Source organism: Ceratotherium simum, chromosome 31 (assembly GCF_057802395.1).
Source record: "Ceratotherium simum simum isolate JZ-2026a chromosome 31, ASM5780239v1, whole genome shotgun sequence".
Classification (NCBI taxonomy): Eukaryota; Metazoa; Chordata; class Mammalia; order Perissodactyla; family Rhinocerotidae; genus Ceratotherium; species Ceratotherium simum.
The window spans coordinates 24,080,167-24,098,303 of record NC_141930.1 but is presented as its reverse complement, the minus strand read 5'-3'; the positions used below and the strand labels follow the sequence as shown (position 1 = coordinate 24,098,303).

Here is an 18,137-nt window from a genome sequence, read left to right as displayed (position 1 = left end):
ATGTATTCCATGGTTTTCTCAACAAATAACAGAGGCAGAGAATTTGGTACACTGTTTCATTGATCAACTTGTGATAATAAAGTCTGAGTCACTAGATTTCATAAAAGTGCTCCAAATATGCATTGTGATCAAAGAAAATTCCACAGCCCAAATCACAGAAAACTTCTTGTTTTATAGACTAGAATCTTATCTAGAAAGGGTCATTGGGTATCAATTCCCAAAAGGTGTAACTGCCAAGGGATTGAATTAAGAATAACTGTCTATGGGGGCTGGCCCCATGGCGTAGCAGTTAAGTGCGTGCTCTGCTGCTGACGGCCCGGGTTCAGATCCCAGGCGCACACTGATGCACCGCTTGTCAGGCCATGCTGTGGTGGTGTCCCATATAAAGTAGAGGAAGATGGGCATGGATGTTAGCCCAGGGCCAGTCTTCCTCAGCAAAAAAAAAGAGGAGGATTGGCATGGATGTTAGCTCAGGGCTGATCTTCCCCACCAAAAAAAAAAAAAAAAAGAAAAACCGTCTATGCCTATAGCTGCTTTTTGATAATTCTCCAAAGTTATAAACATCAGGATAGACAAGGAAACATTTTGTTCAGTCTAGCTAACTGTAAATGAAAAAAAAAAATCAGAATTCAAACAAAAAACATTTTTTTTCATGTCTGGATACAGCTCTGTAAGACAGGGAGATAATTTCTAGAATAAAGAATCCAATACAAGATGAAAGAGCAGGACCACCCAGCATTCCATTATGTCCAAGGCATCTGCATGATTCCCATAGGCAGCAAGCTGGCAGCTGGGCCTCAGCACCTAGAAGATGCTTCTTCAACTGACTTACATCCACCACTCTCGTCCCAGGGAAAATCAGGGCTGAAAGAAGCTAAAGTGCAGAAAAGAAACCCCCAGAGTGCCAATTCCTTGTTTTTGCACCAAACTCCAGAGAACCCAGTCCCTTTCCAACTGGACAAATGGCAGAGTATCGGTCCGAAGAAGCAAGAAGGGCAGCTCTGAAGAGACAGCACCACATCTGAAGAAGAGTGTATTCCACAAAGTTCCTTTGGTTGTTCAAAATCAGAAAAGCAAAGTAAATATAGTACAGCTTAAAATTCTGTAACTATAAATAAATATTCAAACGTACAGAATACAATCATGCCTTTGTAAGTTGCTAAGTTTAAAAGACATAGGCTAGTAAAATATCTATACTATTAAATAGAAAATTTCACAACAAATCCTTAGAAAATTAAGAATTATATATCTTAAATAAAATTTAAGTGAAATAATTTTGATCAGTTTTGAAATACTCTACACCAGTTTTGCAAACAATTTTATTTTCTTTCACCAAAACAAGCCTTAGGCACAAGTTGAAGGAAGTCACAGAAGTCAGGGGTTCACCAGCTACTGGATTTTACCTGCATCAGAGGCTTTTCAAAAGGGCCGATTACTAAATAAATGGCTAATTATTATCTCACATGCTAAATACTAAATAAATGGGGGTTATTAAATAAATGGCTAATTATTATCTCACATCCTCAATACTAAATAAATGGGGGGTACTAAATAAATGGCTAATTACTACCTCATATCCTGAAAGCATAATTAATTTCTGTACATAAAATGTGCATTAGTACCATGACAAAAAGAAAAAGAGCCAGATGAGAAATTAATGATTCCAAACATTTTTAACACACAAATTTAATTATTCAGTTCTTATAAACTGATCAAACATCTAGAGTTAGTAGCAATGAAGCATTAAAACATAAGACTGCTTTAAAAAATACATCTCAGACATCTGGCTAAGTGAATTTCATTGAGAGTGAGACCTAAGATTGCCTGTGAATTTAAAGCTAACGAACTTGGATATTTCACAGTACTCAAATGCAGAGAGGAAGATACAATAAATGTGGACAGAGACTGCATAACCTTTCAGAAAGAACATTATTAAATTATACTCATTTGTTCCAGAATATTAACATTTCAAAATCAGAAGCTTTCGACTGTCAGAAACATTAACAGAAGGAATCAATTTCTCCAAATAGTTATCGAAAGACAAACTGGAGTTCTAATAGCCATTTAAGCTTTAGGAGATCACCACCCGATGTACAACATGCACATCCATTTCCAAAAGTAGCTTTAGAATAATGCTTTTTTCTTTGCTAAAATTAGCAAATTGGACGGTTCTCCCTGACACATGTAAATGGTGAGTGGAGGGAGAAGCTGATGTGCTTCCTGTGTTCTGATTTGAGACTTTTACGTTCAGGCTATCGTTCGCATAGTTCACAAGAGTGACTTCTAACAAAGAAACTAAATTTGTCATATTCCCCTTGGAAAAATTCCCCTTGGAATAACCCACTTACTGAAAGCAATTTGATTAAAATGTTAAAAAATGCAAACATTTTCAAATTTTAAGCTCTATGAAGAACCAAAACTAAGTTTTATGGAAGCTCAAAGAGATTTAAAAACATGAAACACCACTCCCTAAGAGGGTACAGAAACCAAAGGTCTTAGGTCTTATCGATTTCAAGCTGTAAGAGCTTTGTTTGAGGGAGGAAATGGATGAAATCTCATTTTAAGAAATGCATATTATATATGACTAATACAATTCCTTTTGCTATTACTGAAGCAAACTCATTTTAAAGGAATTGATTCAAAGATGTTTTCTAATGGCAAAAACTCATGCTCCTAAAAGGAATTATCACGTTTATAAACTTAATTTATAAATCTAAAAATCATATATTATGGCTAAGTCAAAGTTGATAGCCAATTAATAAGGTAATAGAGAAAAAAATGGAAAAAGACTATTATTTAGGATGAATAATTTTAATTTGTACAACATTACTTAAGATACATATTCACATTTTCCCTCTTGAGTAATACACCTACTTCCAAAAAAATACAAATTACTTTCTCTGGATGTATATTTGAAAATGAAATTAAAAATAAATTTTGCTTTCATAGACAGAAATATTCAGATATACTACTATCTGAATATAGTAACTTAACTACCCTATGGCAAAAACATGGGGTTATTTTCAAATTATTTTAAAAGCACCATTAATACAGAATTTTATATTGAAATTTGTATTAACCTGAAAAATTAATTACAAAAAAAAATCAGCTTTTTTAAGAGCCATCATTTTACACATCAGTCATGTTAAAGATCAACAGAGAAGCATTTAATTCATGAATCATGCTAGAAATATTTTTATAATCATTTAATTATAATCATTTTAATTAATAGTGTGTCAGAAAGACAAGCATCAAGGGTTAATCACAAAACAATTTGCTATTAAGTTTCTAAATTTAGTTCAGTGAATACATAAGTTGAAACAAAACGATACAGAAACCAATTATACCACCAAGGACATCATTCTCAATGCACTTTGTAGGCTACTACAAGAATGGAGAATGCTACTTTCTTCACTAGAAGTGGGGGAGCTGAGCAAGGGACTAGCTAGGAGCTGTACTGAGGGAAAATATCACGTGGTTGCCTTGTATTATAGGACCGCAGCTGCCCCACTGCACATTAAGCCCTGGGTGAGCGATGGAAAGGAAGAAAAAGGAGACTGCTCAGGGTTTTCATAAGGCAATGACATCAGTCCCTGAATCCAAGTTACTGGTTATGTAAATCCAAAATGACACAAGTCTTTCCCTGAACCCCTTCATTCTGTGACGTACCATCAACACCATCTGTGGTTTCGCTTTCTTCTTCTTCTTCTTCTAGCATTTCAAAAGGAGTCATTATATCATAGAGAAATGAGAGGAAACCATAAAACCAATCTGAACTTTCCTCTGCTAAAATATTAAGGACTTCCTCAAGGGAATCAATATTTTCATTACTGCCATCTTTGGTCAGGCCTACATAAGAATAAAGGAAGAGAGAAAGAGAAAATAAGGAGAGCAGTTAGGCAGAAAAAGAAGTTGAGGAAGAGTGATCTCAAAATGGATGTGCATCATGGTCACAGAAGTTTACAGAAAAGATATTTTGGAAAATAAAGAAATCAATTAAGATGCACACTTTACAATCAACTCTCAATCATATGTGCTCAAGGAAAGGCACAATTTGAACAATCCTCACCATTCCTACCGGCACCTAACCAGGTTTGCCTTTGTCTCATTAGAGAATCTAAAGCTGAAAAACACAAAATTGTATCAGCTAAAATCGATTGACTAATGTCAATGGGAAGACTGAGTAAAAGTAGTATGAGGGCAAAAAGATAGATACTTCCGACAACCTCTAGATTTGCTCCTTTACCAACCAGATATTATCGAGAGTTGATTATACAAACATTTACATATATCAATACATATTCACTGAAAATAGAAAGGTTCATTTCCCCAAACTTTTCCCCTTAGGACTTGGAGTTAACTCAGGAAACTCTAGAATTAATATGAATAGCAGGATTACTGATCATAGCCTCCATACACGGGTAGAAATGTACTCAAATTATGTAATTCAGATAACTAAAATTTTAACACTATAAAATATGTTAGCTCTACAACGCTCTGGCTACCAACTCACGGTCCTGTAGTTCTGGCCAATAGTAAGAGTCAGCTATTAATAATAATTCACTCTGACTACCAATATGAAATTCAATCAGGCCTTAGCTAGTTATTTGCAACAGAAACATTCAGAAGCTCTCTCCCCATAAGCCCATGAAATTCTATGGCAAAGACCCCTCACTCTTGCTGTTTTTAAGTCTCAGTCCCAACACAGGCCCCCATGATGGAAGAAAGCAGAGTACGTATTGTTTTTATCATTGTTTTTTTCCTCTGAAGAATCGACTTTGGGTAGGAAAGGTCTCTTGGCTTCAGTAGGTATTAAAGTCTACTAACACTGCCAAAGTCTATACAGCAAGACCCATAATTTTGAGGAGGAAAAAAACAGGGTGGCGTGTTCTAGCTATAAGAAATGTGAACATTCATGACTTTAGAGCTGTTCAGATTATAACCACTAACGTAGTATTTCAGGCTTTGGCAACACAGAATTTCTCCACGTAGCATAACCACCAGCAATCAAGATTGGCAAGTAACGGATAATAATAAGACAACTAGTATAAATATCAAACATCATAGTGAATTTTCCCCACTTTAGTCCATAGAAGAACTATGTCATTCTTCATATATTGGGGGGGGGGAGGGGCGCGGGACACAAACTGTACTTGGTATTTAAATTACTTTTGACAAACTCAGAATGTTTTTTCACTGAACTGCACAAGTGCTGTGAACAGAGGAGAACTGTACTCCCACCACCCAAGTCTCTGTGGGAATAACACTGTTTCTTCTTCCTGCCTTAAAACACCATAGCTGTATATTTAGGCTAAATATTTTTATTTTTCTCCATTTTCCAATATAAGTACCTCCAAGTATCGAATATAAAATATAAAACTTTACCACCCTTCAGTATGACAGGCTGACGTGTACAACAAATACGCAAAAGTATCTGAACAAAACTATTTACCCAACTATGCAACCTTCCTGTGGTTAAGATAAAATACTAATCCAAAGAGAAAAGGAAAATACTTTGGATATACAATTCTTTCTTAACCTCTAAGAGTAGGTGTAACCCACAGAGCAGAGTGTGAATGCCTTTGACTGGGCAAGGTCCAGTCCTGTCCCTCAGCTCACTCATGCATCTATCCTGTCTATGAATGTTTGTCAAGGCTCTAGGAATTGTTGACTGGCTTCCCTTTTGTTCTCCAGCCATACCTGATATGGTGCCAGCTAGGTGCTAGTCATAGGACAAAAGGATAACTATGTAATCTTGAGGTGGCGTTACTCTAAGAAGATGCTACTCTCGGCATTTAGTCTTCAGATCATTTTCCTGCTGATTTTATTTGGGAAACAAGTTTCCAAACAATACATTTCAAACAATGTAGTTTTCAATAATCAAAACCAAAATCAAAGATACTTTGTTTTTGATAATTTGGCCATAAAAGTGGAAGCTACGTAAACCAGAATAGAGTTAGAATATTTTCAAAGTATATCATAAGGGGGCCATGGCCAGAAATAATGAAATAATAAAATTAATAATGGCTACTGATCTTGATTTACTCACACATATTTCATTCTCTCCTTACATTTCACAAGAAAAGTCACACCTTAAAATGTAAAAGAAATGTATACACGAATGTATATATTTCCTCAGATTGGTAAGATATGAATATATATTCTGATGTAAGAAACCAGAAAGGAGTACTAATGAAATAAATGCCAAACCTACAGAAGTTCAACATAACTATTACTCTACCTACCATGCCAAGCTCTCCCCCAATCTCCGCTTTCTCGCTTTCATGCTTCCCTTTGAACTCCCTCTGCCTTAATCCAAAACCCTTACCCTTGAGTGGCCTCTCCAATGAGAATGTACCCAGAAAGTATGGCTCCTTTTTGGGTATACACTCATTAAATTTGCTCCCCCCATAACTTCTCCCTCAACATACAGAGCCCATTAATGTCTCTAAACTCCAAGAATTTCACCAGATTCTTATAACCACATGTGAGTAATAGAGCCACAACTAAGCTACAATAACCTCACAAACTAGAAAAGAACTTTAGTCATAAAATTCAATTTCAGTCAAGGTTATATTTCGTGCAGAGAATTCAAACACTACAGAAATGAAATAGAGGGCATAAGTGAGCCTGACAATTCAACTTTGGTTTGTTGCAACTTTACTACAGCCACAGCCAACTGTGAATTCCTACATATATACGGTAAAATAAGTTAATCTTAGCCTTTGTGCATTTAATAGTCAAATTACCAAAATGAACCCTCAGATTCAGCAAATTTGGCTCGACCTCCAAGTATATAATTTTTGTAAAAGGAACAAGTTAAGATTTGCCTGTACCACTTATGTGTCTACCTGCAAATGGCAATGTTCTAAATTACAACTAATTAAACTCTTAATGGTTGCTTAAAAACCTTAAGGTGAATAAACTTTTAAAATCTAAAATATCAAACTAAAAGCAAGTTATTAATGTAAGTTTGCTATAGAAATCAGTGTGTTCTATAAAAGAAATAAGATGTTTTAATTTTTAATAGTTGACACTTCCTAGCTGACAGACCAGATAGCTGATTTTAAGCCCCTCTCCCAAAAAAATCAACAAAATATAGTAGATGAGAAGTAATATTATTTCTAAAAATAAGGGAACTTGGCCCACATCAAGTTATCTTTAATACAAAAAGTTTTACTATTCAGAATCCAACATTTAAAGTAAAGTAATATAATGGAGTAATAAACCATTTACAGGCAAGCAAATCAGCATCATTCTAAGTTCTATATAATTTTCTTTCTTTCACATGCCTAGGATTATAGTCTTCTGAGTATTTACTATATTTATAGAAACTCAAATTTAGATATGTAATAACAGAATTACATAGAAAATTCTATCAAAGTTAAGACAGGGAAAGAAATTTCATGGATAGTAAGCTTCCACTGTTAAGTAGCAAACATAATTCCCACTGAGCAGTAATAAGAAAACATAAACTAAAGTCAAAATTAAAAAGCTTTATTATATTTAATCACAACTAAAACTTTTTCTCATATTTAGAACTTACGGTTTTATAAAGAGGTAAGATTAATCTCCTGAAAAGTTTCATTGGTTACAGATGTGATATCATCCCATTTTTTCGTATTCATAAAATATACACAAAATTGTGTGTCTAGGAAGAATTTCTTTGTGCCATTATTCTACTAAATTTGGCGTATAATACCATGCCATATTCATTACTTTCCTAAAGACTTTAAATATAAAAAGTTTTAATACATATTATGCTACATACTAAAGCAAAGGAAATGATGCTATTTAATAAGCAGAAATACATATCTCACCAGGCCACAGAATAAAAAATTTGCATATTAAAATTAGCACCATCCTTTCCAGTAAGACAGCATTTTGAAACAAATGAAGGAATATCACATCTTTATTTATTAGAACAAACATCTCAATGATAAAGACAAGTAATTCTGGTGATAGAAAGAGAAGGGTCCAAGACTTTCAAAATAAAGAAACAGGCCAAAGACTACTAGTTCATATTTTAATGTTACCTTTCAAATACACATAGGACATTTTTACATAAGCTTTTTGAAATTTACATTTTCAAATGGAAGTGAATTATGTCAAATGATGCTAAAGAATGGCTGTAATTACCATATTTGAAAACAGACTAAGACATAATCTATATGTTCAAATATTAAGTTCAGAATATGAAGTGCTTTGAATCTGAAAACATATGAAATTATTATACTTACTAAAAATATCTGTACAAGAGCTATATACTTATCCATTTATAAAAGTCAAGTGAAATGTGACAGTTTATAGAAAAATAATTAAGCCATTTAACATCTCAACAAAAACATATGGTTTAAGTGGGAAAATATCTTCCATAAAATGTATATGACTGACATATTATTAAAGCAAAAATATTCTTGAATGTTTCCAGCATTTTACTACCACTAACAAAAAATAAAATGTGTACTTGCCTAATAAAACTTTGGCATCATCCACATCAAAATCTCCATCACCATCAGCATCATAGATTCCCAGTTTTCCTACAAGAGGGGAGGAAAGATGGATATGGAAACAAAGGGGAAACAAATTTAATAAGGTATTAACCACTTATTGCAGTCCTGCACATCAGCCATAAATGTTACCAGTCAATGCAATTCTTTCCTCCTTAAATCCTAAAAAACAGTACTAAATAAATATCTTACCTAAAATTGAGAGCAATTCACTTAGAGATTCAAGAAATGTCCACCTAACAAATCTAAGAAATATAACTGAAATAATATTTTCTTTAAAGGTTTAAATTTAATCACTACAGAATAATTTTTTATTATACTGCTGAAAAATATTTTAGGTAAAATTTTCAACATATATAAGAAACAATATCGATCCATTTCTAACAGTAACATGAAATGCAGTGTTTCTAAAGTATGAAAGTTCCTCACACCATCAATATTCAAAACAAAAAGAACACCCACCAAACCTCAAATAAAGACTACATAGAAATCATTGAGTATAATATGAGGACAATTAATTTTATATTTTACAAAAATGATTTACAAGAGGGCCGGCCCCGTGGCTTAGCGGTTAAGTGCGCGCGCTCCGCTGCTGGCGGCCCAGGTTCGGATCCCGGGCGTGCACCAACACACCGTTTCTCCGGCCATGCTGAGGCCGCGTCCCACATACAGCACCTAGAAGGATGTGCAGCTATGACATACAACTATCTACTGGTGCTTTGGTGGTGGGGGGAGAACAAACAAATAAAATTATTAAAAAAAATTAAAAAATAAAAATAAAATTTAAAAAAAAATGATTTACAACAAAAGCATCATGAATCAACCTTAAAAAAAACACTGTTCTGGAAACAAAGTATAATTGGCTTCTTGAATTTATAGAGGAAAACTTGCAGTTATCCTACTTAAGAACTTAATTAGCACTGGCCATCTACTACTAAGGAAAAAAAGAAGGCTTAAAACAGATGAGCTGAGAAGGCACCACCACTACGGCCTTTCCTCTTCAAGAACAGTAAATACATATTCTAAGGCTCTAATAAACCTTTATCATCTAAGAGCACTATTATGTTTAGCATTCAAATATGAGTCAGTTACATTCAATTTCCTAAAAAACGTCCTAAAATCAACATGATTTATAATTCATCACTGGAAAATGGCTCTGAAGAGACATAATGCATAGCAATATTTTAATCAACATTCACAAATATAGCATTATAAAACACCAGTTGGCAGCACTGTTACCATTTCTTTAATAAAACGTAAATTAAAACATTGTGTAAGAGCAGGCAACTTTTGGAGTACAGTGGCTATGACCATTCTTTACCCTCCCAGAGTCTTGTTTCTACATAGGAAGATAGTTAACTTGCTATGGAAAAGTCTGGTTTAGAAAGCACACACACATTACAAACGATGATGATAATAACAGTGGAGAGATAAGGAAGTTATTTTTTTTGCTAAGAAAATATAAATGAAAAGCACTGATCTATCCGCAGGTGGAGGCTATATACAGCACAGAGCTCAAATAACATTAAAAAGATAGAAAATACTACACTTTCTGACAGACTTCAAAGGGGAAACTGGTCCTACCACTTACATGCTCTGATGCAGACGATAACTAAATTAGTAGGAGGAGGAGGAGGTTTTAGAGACTAACACAAGAGACTTAAAACACATCTCCAATAGCCTACCTTGAAGTACCTCTGACAAGTTATAACGGAAGTCCTTTGCTTTGGCTGCATGCATGTAAAAACATGAAAATTGTTACTTGTGCTCAAAGGTACAAACACTTTAAATCTCTTCTTCTGTTTCACAGACTTTCCCTAGCAGCATATCACTGTCAGTCAACAAAAGCACAGGTCTACTAAGAAGTTTGTCTCTAAACTAAAATTCTTCCTCTATCACTCTATCAACCTACCCAGAAACACTCTCTTAAAGTAACAAAAATGAGAAGCTTCAACAAAAGGCAGATTACATGTAAGTGTGTTTTGTTCCTCTTTGCCTTTTTTACTCCAGAAAGATGGCAATAATCTACCAAGTAAAGCAGAAAAACAGGAGGTTCTATGGAAGGAGGAGATTTTCTGTGCAACACTGCACATAGAGAGAATATGCATTTTTTTCAGTGACAGGCTCCACATCTTTCTCTTGATTATTAAAAAAGAAGGCCGTTTATTCACAACAGCCAAAAAGTGGAAACAACCCAAATGTCCACCAGTGATAAACGGATAAGCAAAATGTGGTGTATCCATACAGTGGAATATTATTCAGTCTTAAAAAGGAATAAGTATTGAACCTTGAAAACATTATGCTAAGTGCAAAAAAAGCAGACACAAAAGGCCACATGTTGTATGATTCCATTTATTCGAAATGTCCAAAACAGGCAAATCCATAGATATAGAAAGTGTATTAGTGTTTTCCAGGAGAGGGAAAGAGCGGGGGACTGGGTGTTTTGGGGGGGTTGGAGGGTGATGGAAATATTGTGGAATTAGATAATGATGATGATAGCATAAAATGATGAATATATTAAAAACCAGTGAACTGTACATTTTCAAGTATTTACAACATTGAATTTTATGTTGTGAATTTTATCTCAAAATAAAAAAAAGACTTGGTGAGGTGAAAAAAGTAAAGGAGTGTGATTCCAAAAATGGTAAAGAATCATTAATGTAAAAAAATCACAGGGCCAGCCCGGTGGCGCAAGCGGTTAAGTGTGCGCGCTCCGCTGTGGCGGCCCGGGGTTCGCTGGTTCGGATCCCGGGCGCACACCGACGCACTGCTTGGCAGGCCATGCTGTGGCGGCGTCCCATATAAAGTGGAGGAAGATGGGCACAGATGTTAGCCCAGGGCCGTCTTCCTCAGCAAAAAAAAAAAAAAAAGAGGAGGATTGGCGGATGTTAGCACAGGGCTGATCTCCTCACAAAAAAAAAAAAAAAAAAATCACAAAAAACTGCAATGATTATGGGGAGAGAAAAGGAAAATGGAGGAGAAAGGAGGACAACTACCAGAATAACACAGCAACTTCCTCAGAACAGCATACAGATCACACCTATACACACACACTCACATCCACACACCCTTATACCAACACCTACACACACCTATCCCAACACCTACACAATCACATCCACATACCCCTATCCCAGCACTTACACACACTCACATCTACACACCCTTATACCAACACCTACACACACCTATCCAGTACCTACACACACACTCACATTCACACACCCCTATACCAGCACATACACACACACTCACATCTACACACACTGATTCCCACAAAGACAAAAAGGAGTGTGCTTTGAAATGCTCTCTAAGGCACGGTTTTGCGAATTGTGTTTATTAGTTATTTTGCAAATTGTGTGTGATCTATTAATGAGTCCTTAAATAAATTCAGTGAATCATGACCAATATTTCTAAAATTCATAATATAACAAAATGGAATAGAATTATATAGTATCACACGTAGTGCGAGTCAGTACTGTTTGATAAAACTTTTCTGTGTGATATACATACAACATAAAGCCTATTTTTTTTTTTTTTTTGCTACGGATCATGGTCAAAGAAGTTGAAAAGCCACTATTCCAAGGTAGAGAACCACCGAAAGGCTACAGAAATTAACAGTACCAAGAAGATGATGATAAATCTTTAAGATTACTAAGGGATGTCATTTACACTCGTATAAATTCACATAAGAAACAATATCAAAATTCTTACCTAAAACTTCCTCATAATCAACAAGATCAAACCAGACGACAGCTACTGATGTCCAAACTCCCAGCAATGCAATGACCATAAACCATGTGAAAAACGAACTTCCAGAAAGTCCTCCTTTCTTCCCATTCTTGTGTCCTCCATGCTTTGTCTCTGTTTAAAAATAAAATAGATGTACAATGTCATCATATAAGAAGAAAATCCTTTATTGAACACCTCTTTTTGCTGAATTATTTCTCCAGTAATTTGAGAGTATTTATAATGGTAAATCATATCAAAAACAGTTTTCACTTAAATTCTCAAAACATGTTACATAAAATAAAGATTTTGAAACTAGAAAAGATTCTGCTTAGATAATACTGTAGTAAAACCTTAACTTCAAAGTAACAAAGGAAATAAACTACCGATGGGCTAACAATAAACACTCATATATTATGTATATTTCTTCCTTCTAAGTCCTTTATCCAAACTACCTAAATGTAACCTCCTTCAAAGTTCAGAGCATATCAACAACTTAATGAAATCATATAGAAATGCAGCCAAATCCTTTTCTCTGTCTCATTTAGTTTCCATAGAATCTTAAAAACTCTGTTAACTGCCACTGAAAATATCTCCCCCCAAAACCACTCCATATTCTTAGCCAGAGAGAAACAGAAGGAAGGAAACTATTTATAGGAAACAGAGGTCAGGGAAGAAGAGAAACAAAACAGTCCAACAACTCAGTCCTCCTCCTTTACAAGATCCACTGGGACCTACGGAAACAGGAAAAGGCTCGTTCACAATTGGTCTCGATGCAGGAAACAACTTTGTAAACTGCTGTCCACCAAAAGTGTCACTTATCACATTTGATATGTTTAATACACCTTATAGTCTTCTGGAAACATTCTTCCTACAGCCAAAAATAATGAGAGTCAAGTGATATTAATAGAAAATGGTCACCATTGTCCTTAAAAGGAAGGACCATAATAATCAAATTTCTCTTAAAAAGGAATGGAATAAAAATTATATGAATGCTAATAAATAAATTAAAAGGATATGTCATATCTCAAAATGCCCTTTGAGAAAAGGAAAAGATTATCAGCCACGTAGAAAGTAGGACACTGTCTTCTCTTGTTGACCCGTGTCATCGCTTTCAAAGTGCTTCTACGCGCATGGCTGCACGTGAGTCTCACAATGGTCTTCTCGGTGTTTCTCAAGAGGGTGTTTCTGGATGTTTACACAGGACATTCTTCATCCTGTGCACTGTTCCTCACACTGCAGGGCAGCTGGCACCCCTGGTTTCCTCTGGTCCCAAAGGTAAGCAGCTCAAAGTGATTATGACAAACAAAAACACCCCCAAACATTTCCAAGCATCCCCTACAGGGGCAGTGCCTGGTTGAGAACCACTGGGGTAAGGACAGGAACAATCATCTCTGTTTTACAGAGAAAAAATTAAGTGATTCCCAAAGGCACCAGCACTAGTTGGGTGGAGCTAGGAATAAACCCTGACTTCTATGGTCCTTAGTTCCTTGATCCATATGAGTGGGCTAAATTACATGATTTCAAACAACCTCACTAGCTCTAATCTGGAACCTGCCTTCTGACTCCTAAATCCATTTCTAATCACAGAATACTGGTAGTAGTTTTCCAGTGGCTCAAATCAAGAATATACTGCCAACTCTTCTGAAGAAAAAGTAAAATGAAATTCTTCTTGTTAAAAAGATACACATTTTTTAAACCAACCACTGGATCAACTTTTTAAAAGGAGCCACAAAAACTAAATCAATCTGAGAGAGAGAGTGTATGTATATGTGTGTATATACACATTCAAACATACACGTCTTTATCTAATATCTATGTTTAAGTATATAAAATAATGATGATTAAAAAAGACAAATTTCATTCTTAAAGAAAAAGTCAATTTCCTTTTCTAATGTTCTTTGAAATATTAACAGATCCATCAAGAACGGCCAGATTTATAAATAATCAAATGGTGAATTCACAGAAGTATACTTACCAAATAACACACAGCCATCTAATTTGTTTCTTTTTTTTTTTCGTGAGGAAGATCAGCCCTGAGCTAACATCCATGCTAATCCTCCTCTTTTTGCTGAGGAAGACCGGCTCTAAGCTAACATCCACTGCCAATCCTCCTCCTTTTTTTCCCCAAAGCCCCAGTAGATAGTTGTATGTCATAGTTGCACATCTTCTAGTTGCTGTATGTGGGACGCGGTCTTAGCATGGCTGGAGAAGCGGTGCAGCGGTGCGCGCCGGGATCCAAACTCGGGCCACCAGTAGCGGAGCACGTGCGCTTAACCGCTAAACCACGGGGCCGGCCCACTAATTTGTTTCTAACATGATCTATTACAAGTCTCCTAAAAGCCAGCTATATAAAAACTTAATTTATATATTAAAAAAGTCCTTGCTGGGCACAGATCAAAATGTTGCATACTAAATCCACTTAAAACAGGTGTCACTGTTTCATTATCTGAACATAGCCATGGGAGGGGGAGACTGGGTGAAAATTTCTGCAATGGTGGTGGGGGGAAATGATGATTCCTGATATTCTTATGTGTCTTAAGCACAGGAATTATAAGAACAACAATATAAAATAAAGCACCATTAAAATTGTTAAAAAGAAAAGAAAAAAGTGGCTAGCTTCTGCAGGGGGAGGGGAGCATAGATTCAGTAGCAGTGTTGTGTGTTTCATTTATTAAAGTTCTATAAACATGAAGACATTTTTTAATACTGCATTTAAAAACCCTTATTTCTATATAACATACTGATATATGCATAATACCCATTTGGATAGAATACTAATTATAATAAGAGTAATGCCTTCAGGAGCATCCTTTTACTTCCAAATATGGAACTATAATAGTTCATGACTAAGAATGTTCCTCCCTTGGCTACTTATTGCCTCTAAGAGTCAAACCGAAATTTTCTATTTAAAATGAGTGCTAAAATTGCAGGAAAACTGGGTTCTTATCTCCTCTCGGACACTTTGTAATTGACACTAGTCTCTTGTACTGTTCCTTATTAACTAGGAAATGGTAAAGTTACATAAATAGTTCATCCTTTTATTCATTCCACATATTCATTCAGCATACATGTGCCAGACATGACACAATTTTTACTCAACAATTAAGTTTTCAAGACGTAGACCTCAATAAAAGTACACCCAAGACAATGCTATTTAAAATAAACATCATAAAATACTAATAAAACAAAATAATAATTTGAATTCAAAGTTCAATTCTTTCTCCATTTCTATGTCTTTCTTAAAGCAGAAATGGAGGAGGAAAATTTCCGAGATTCTCAAAAGGAAAGTATCATTTATCCAAGTTAATTTAGTAACATTCATCTAAGGTTGCAACCTGCAACACCAAATATAAGTAAAAAGTGGAAAAAGGTTTTTTTAAAAAATTGCATAAATGCATGCACCAAAACAGAGAGAAGGGATTGGGAGGGGGAGGAGAGAGAAAGCCAAACACAATAAAGAATACACCTTTACCTAGAATTGATTTACATTTATTTTGGACATGATTCTAACCACTTCAATCAAGTTTCCTAACCCACTGCACAAAACTAAAGAATAGACTTTAAAGAAAATCTAATCCAAAAGAGTTAAAGCAACAAAGTGCTGACACAGGGAAGGCCTATAAAAGGTGAGAAAACCAGCAGCAAGAGTAGACACAAGGACTAGAAAAGAATAGTGGCAGGAGGCCATTTATGACTGAAGCTTGCGGGCAAATCCTGAATAGTCCTTAAAATAATCTTTAGTACAAGGTCATGATATTCATATTGATTCTGCCATTAAAATATTATTTCAAACTGCTTAAGAATGCAAGAAATGTATAATAAATCTTAGAAAGATTTTCACTCAAAATATTTTTTATTAAACAGATTTATCACTTTAAACGGTACATGTCAAAAAAGTATAAACATTACTTAAGAGTACGAAATTATTAGCAATATTTTACCTATCCCTTTATAATGTCAAATAAATGAGGTGTTACTTTGGTGTTATTAATCTTATTACTATTAATATTTACTAATTCCATAAAGGAACAAAACAGTAAATTATAGAAAAGAGTCTTTCCTAAGACATCTTTTTTAGGGGAACTTTTTAACTGACACCAAATCATACACTCCTGATATGTCAGTTTCTAAATATGGTGTGCCTAGTCCCAAAGGGCAGATCAGTTTCTGTCCAATTAAACTGAAAAAAACATAGTAAGATAAACCCTTCAAGAGAGTTTAAAACTCCCTAAGCAAACCTGAAACCAGTACTTTGTTCGAAAGGTATTCTGGAAGAACATCTAGTAGTTGTCCATATTTGCTAAGGTCAGAATAAATCTAACAGTCTTCATTTCATTTTCTGGCTCCATATTTGACCTGTAGTCCCAGAGACTAGTCAAAAAGATTTTTTCAATGAGGGTTAAGAATATGGCAAGAACTATGTGATTCACTGTTTTCCATGGTGACCCATCAAAAGTAACAAGCTCCAAATCAGAAAATGTTCCTCCATACTACCAAAAGCAGAAAATTACCATGATGAGCAATGAAACATGTCTCTCTCCAAAATGAAGACTGGGCTAGGGACAACAGGTAATGTTATTTATTTGGTTGAGGAAAGGAAAAATAGAAAATATACCCCACACCTCAACAGTAGGCAATTACTTAACCAGACTACAACTAACTGAATTACAAACCAACCATTTACGAGTTTTGGTTAGCATTGCTGGTGATTTCATATTTATACATAAACTCTACGCATTTAAAGTTTTTAAAAATTGTCAAGTAATTCATCAAACTGATTATTTTTCCACGTTACAAAATCTCACCCTTTGAGAGCCAAGAACTGTTAAAAGTGGGTCAGAAGTAACAGCTGACCTTACCTCACTATGCACATTAAGTGATCCATGGAGAAGGGGAGAAATGCATTCTAAAAGAACTAAAAGTCAGATATATATTTCATGTTCTTCTTCGTGGCTACATGAGGCACTTTATAAGACTAGTCAAGTGACCTATCCTAACCATTTATCAAAACAGTGTTCAAAGTAGAAATACTCATATTCTCCATATTAACAACAGAATCCTTCCAGTCGTCGCTTAGGCAGCTAAGAGTTGGAAGCAGTCTTAATACATCTATTTTTTCCTTCTTAAATTTTCAATATAATGAGTCAATGTAGCTTGCTTTCAATTAAATGGAAAGATAATCTTAACTTACAAAGTAAAGCAAAAGCAAACATACACAAAAAATGTATATTCAACACATCACTAAAGAGCACTCGAAAGTTAATGTTTCAATTTTAAAAAACAAAATAAAATCCGAGTGTCTTTTTCTTTGCATTTATCATCTGCCTCACCAAAATTAGGTCAGTTTCCACATATGGTTAAGTCTTTGCTTGAGCCAACCAAGAGTGCTCATTAACACAAGATGGGACTTATACACGCCTTCAATTTCCTATAATTTTATGAGATCTAAATACACACAACTTTTTAAATTCACTGTAATTAACTTCTAAGACTAAGGAAGATTGCTTGTACATTTTTCTGAAGTTTATAAAATGCGGTCTCTGGTAGTACAATATACTAAAACATATTCCAAGTTAAGACACCAAAACATATTCAGATTAAAGACAGATCATCCCATGAAAAATTAAACTACCGTGAAAAATTAAACTACCGTGAAAACCAGGAGTTCAAAATAGAAAATGTAGACGAGGCAGTCAAAGCACATAGTCAAAAATATTTTAACAGTGCACAACCAAAAATAAAGCTAAAGACTGTCAGCTGGATCCCAAACCACTTTTAACTCAAACAATAAAAATACACATTTACCTTCAGCCATTTTGATTTCTTCAATCCATGAATAATATGTATTGAAGGAAAAAAATCACTGCGCGATCAGCAGGTATCAGGCAGGCCACA

The 18,137-nt window shown here is 34.9% G+C and overlaps 1 protein-coding gene across 4 annotated transcripts in view; it reads right to left on the bottom strand.

Annotated features, from left to right (window-relative positions):
• LOC101406061 (aspartyl/asparaginyl beta-hydroxylase) overlaps positions 1–18,137 on the bottom strand; it is a 218,922-nt gene that overhangs the window by 171,052 nt on the left and 29,733 nt on the right. For 3 of the 4 annotated variants that reach the window (XM_087420526.1, XM_087420528.1, XM_087420527.1), the window contains exons 2-3: positions 12,225–12,374; positions 8,472–8,540 (exon numbers count right to left, since the gene is read on the bottom strand). In XM_087420526.1, coding sequence (XP_087276652.1) covers positions 8,472–8,540; positions 12,225–12,374 — 219 coding nt within the window. Of the gene's footprint in view, positions 1–3,669; positions 3,850–8,471; positions 8,541–10,195; positions 10,241–12,224; positions 12,375–18,137 lie in introns of all 4 variants that reach the window. The other variant, XM_087420529.1, reaches the window with a different exon arrangement.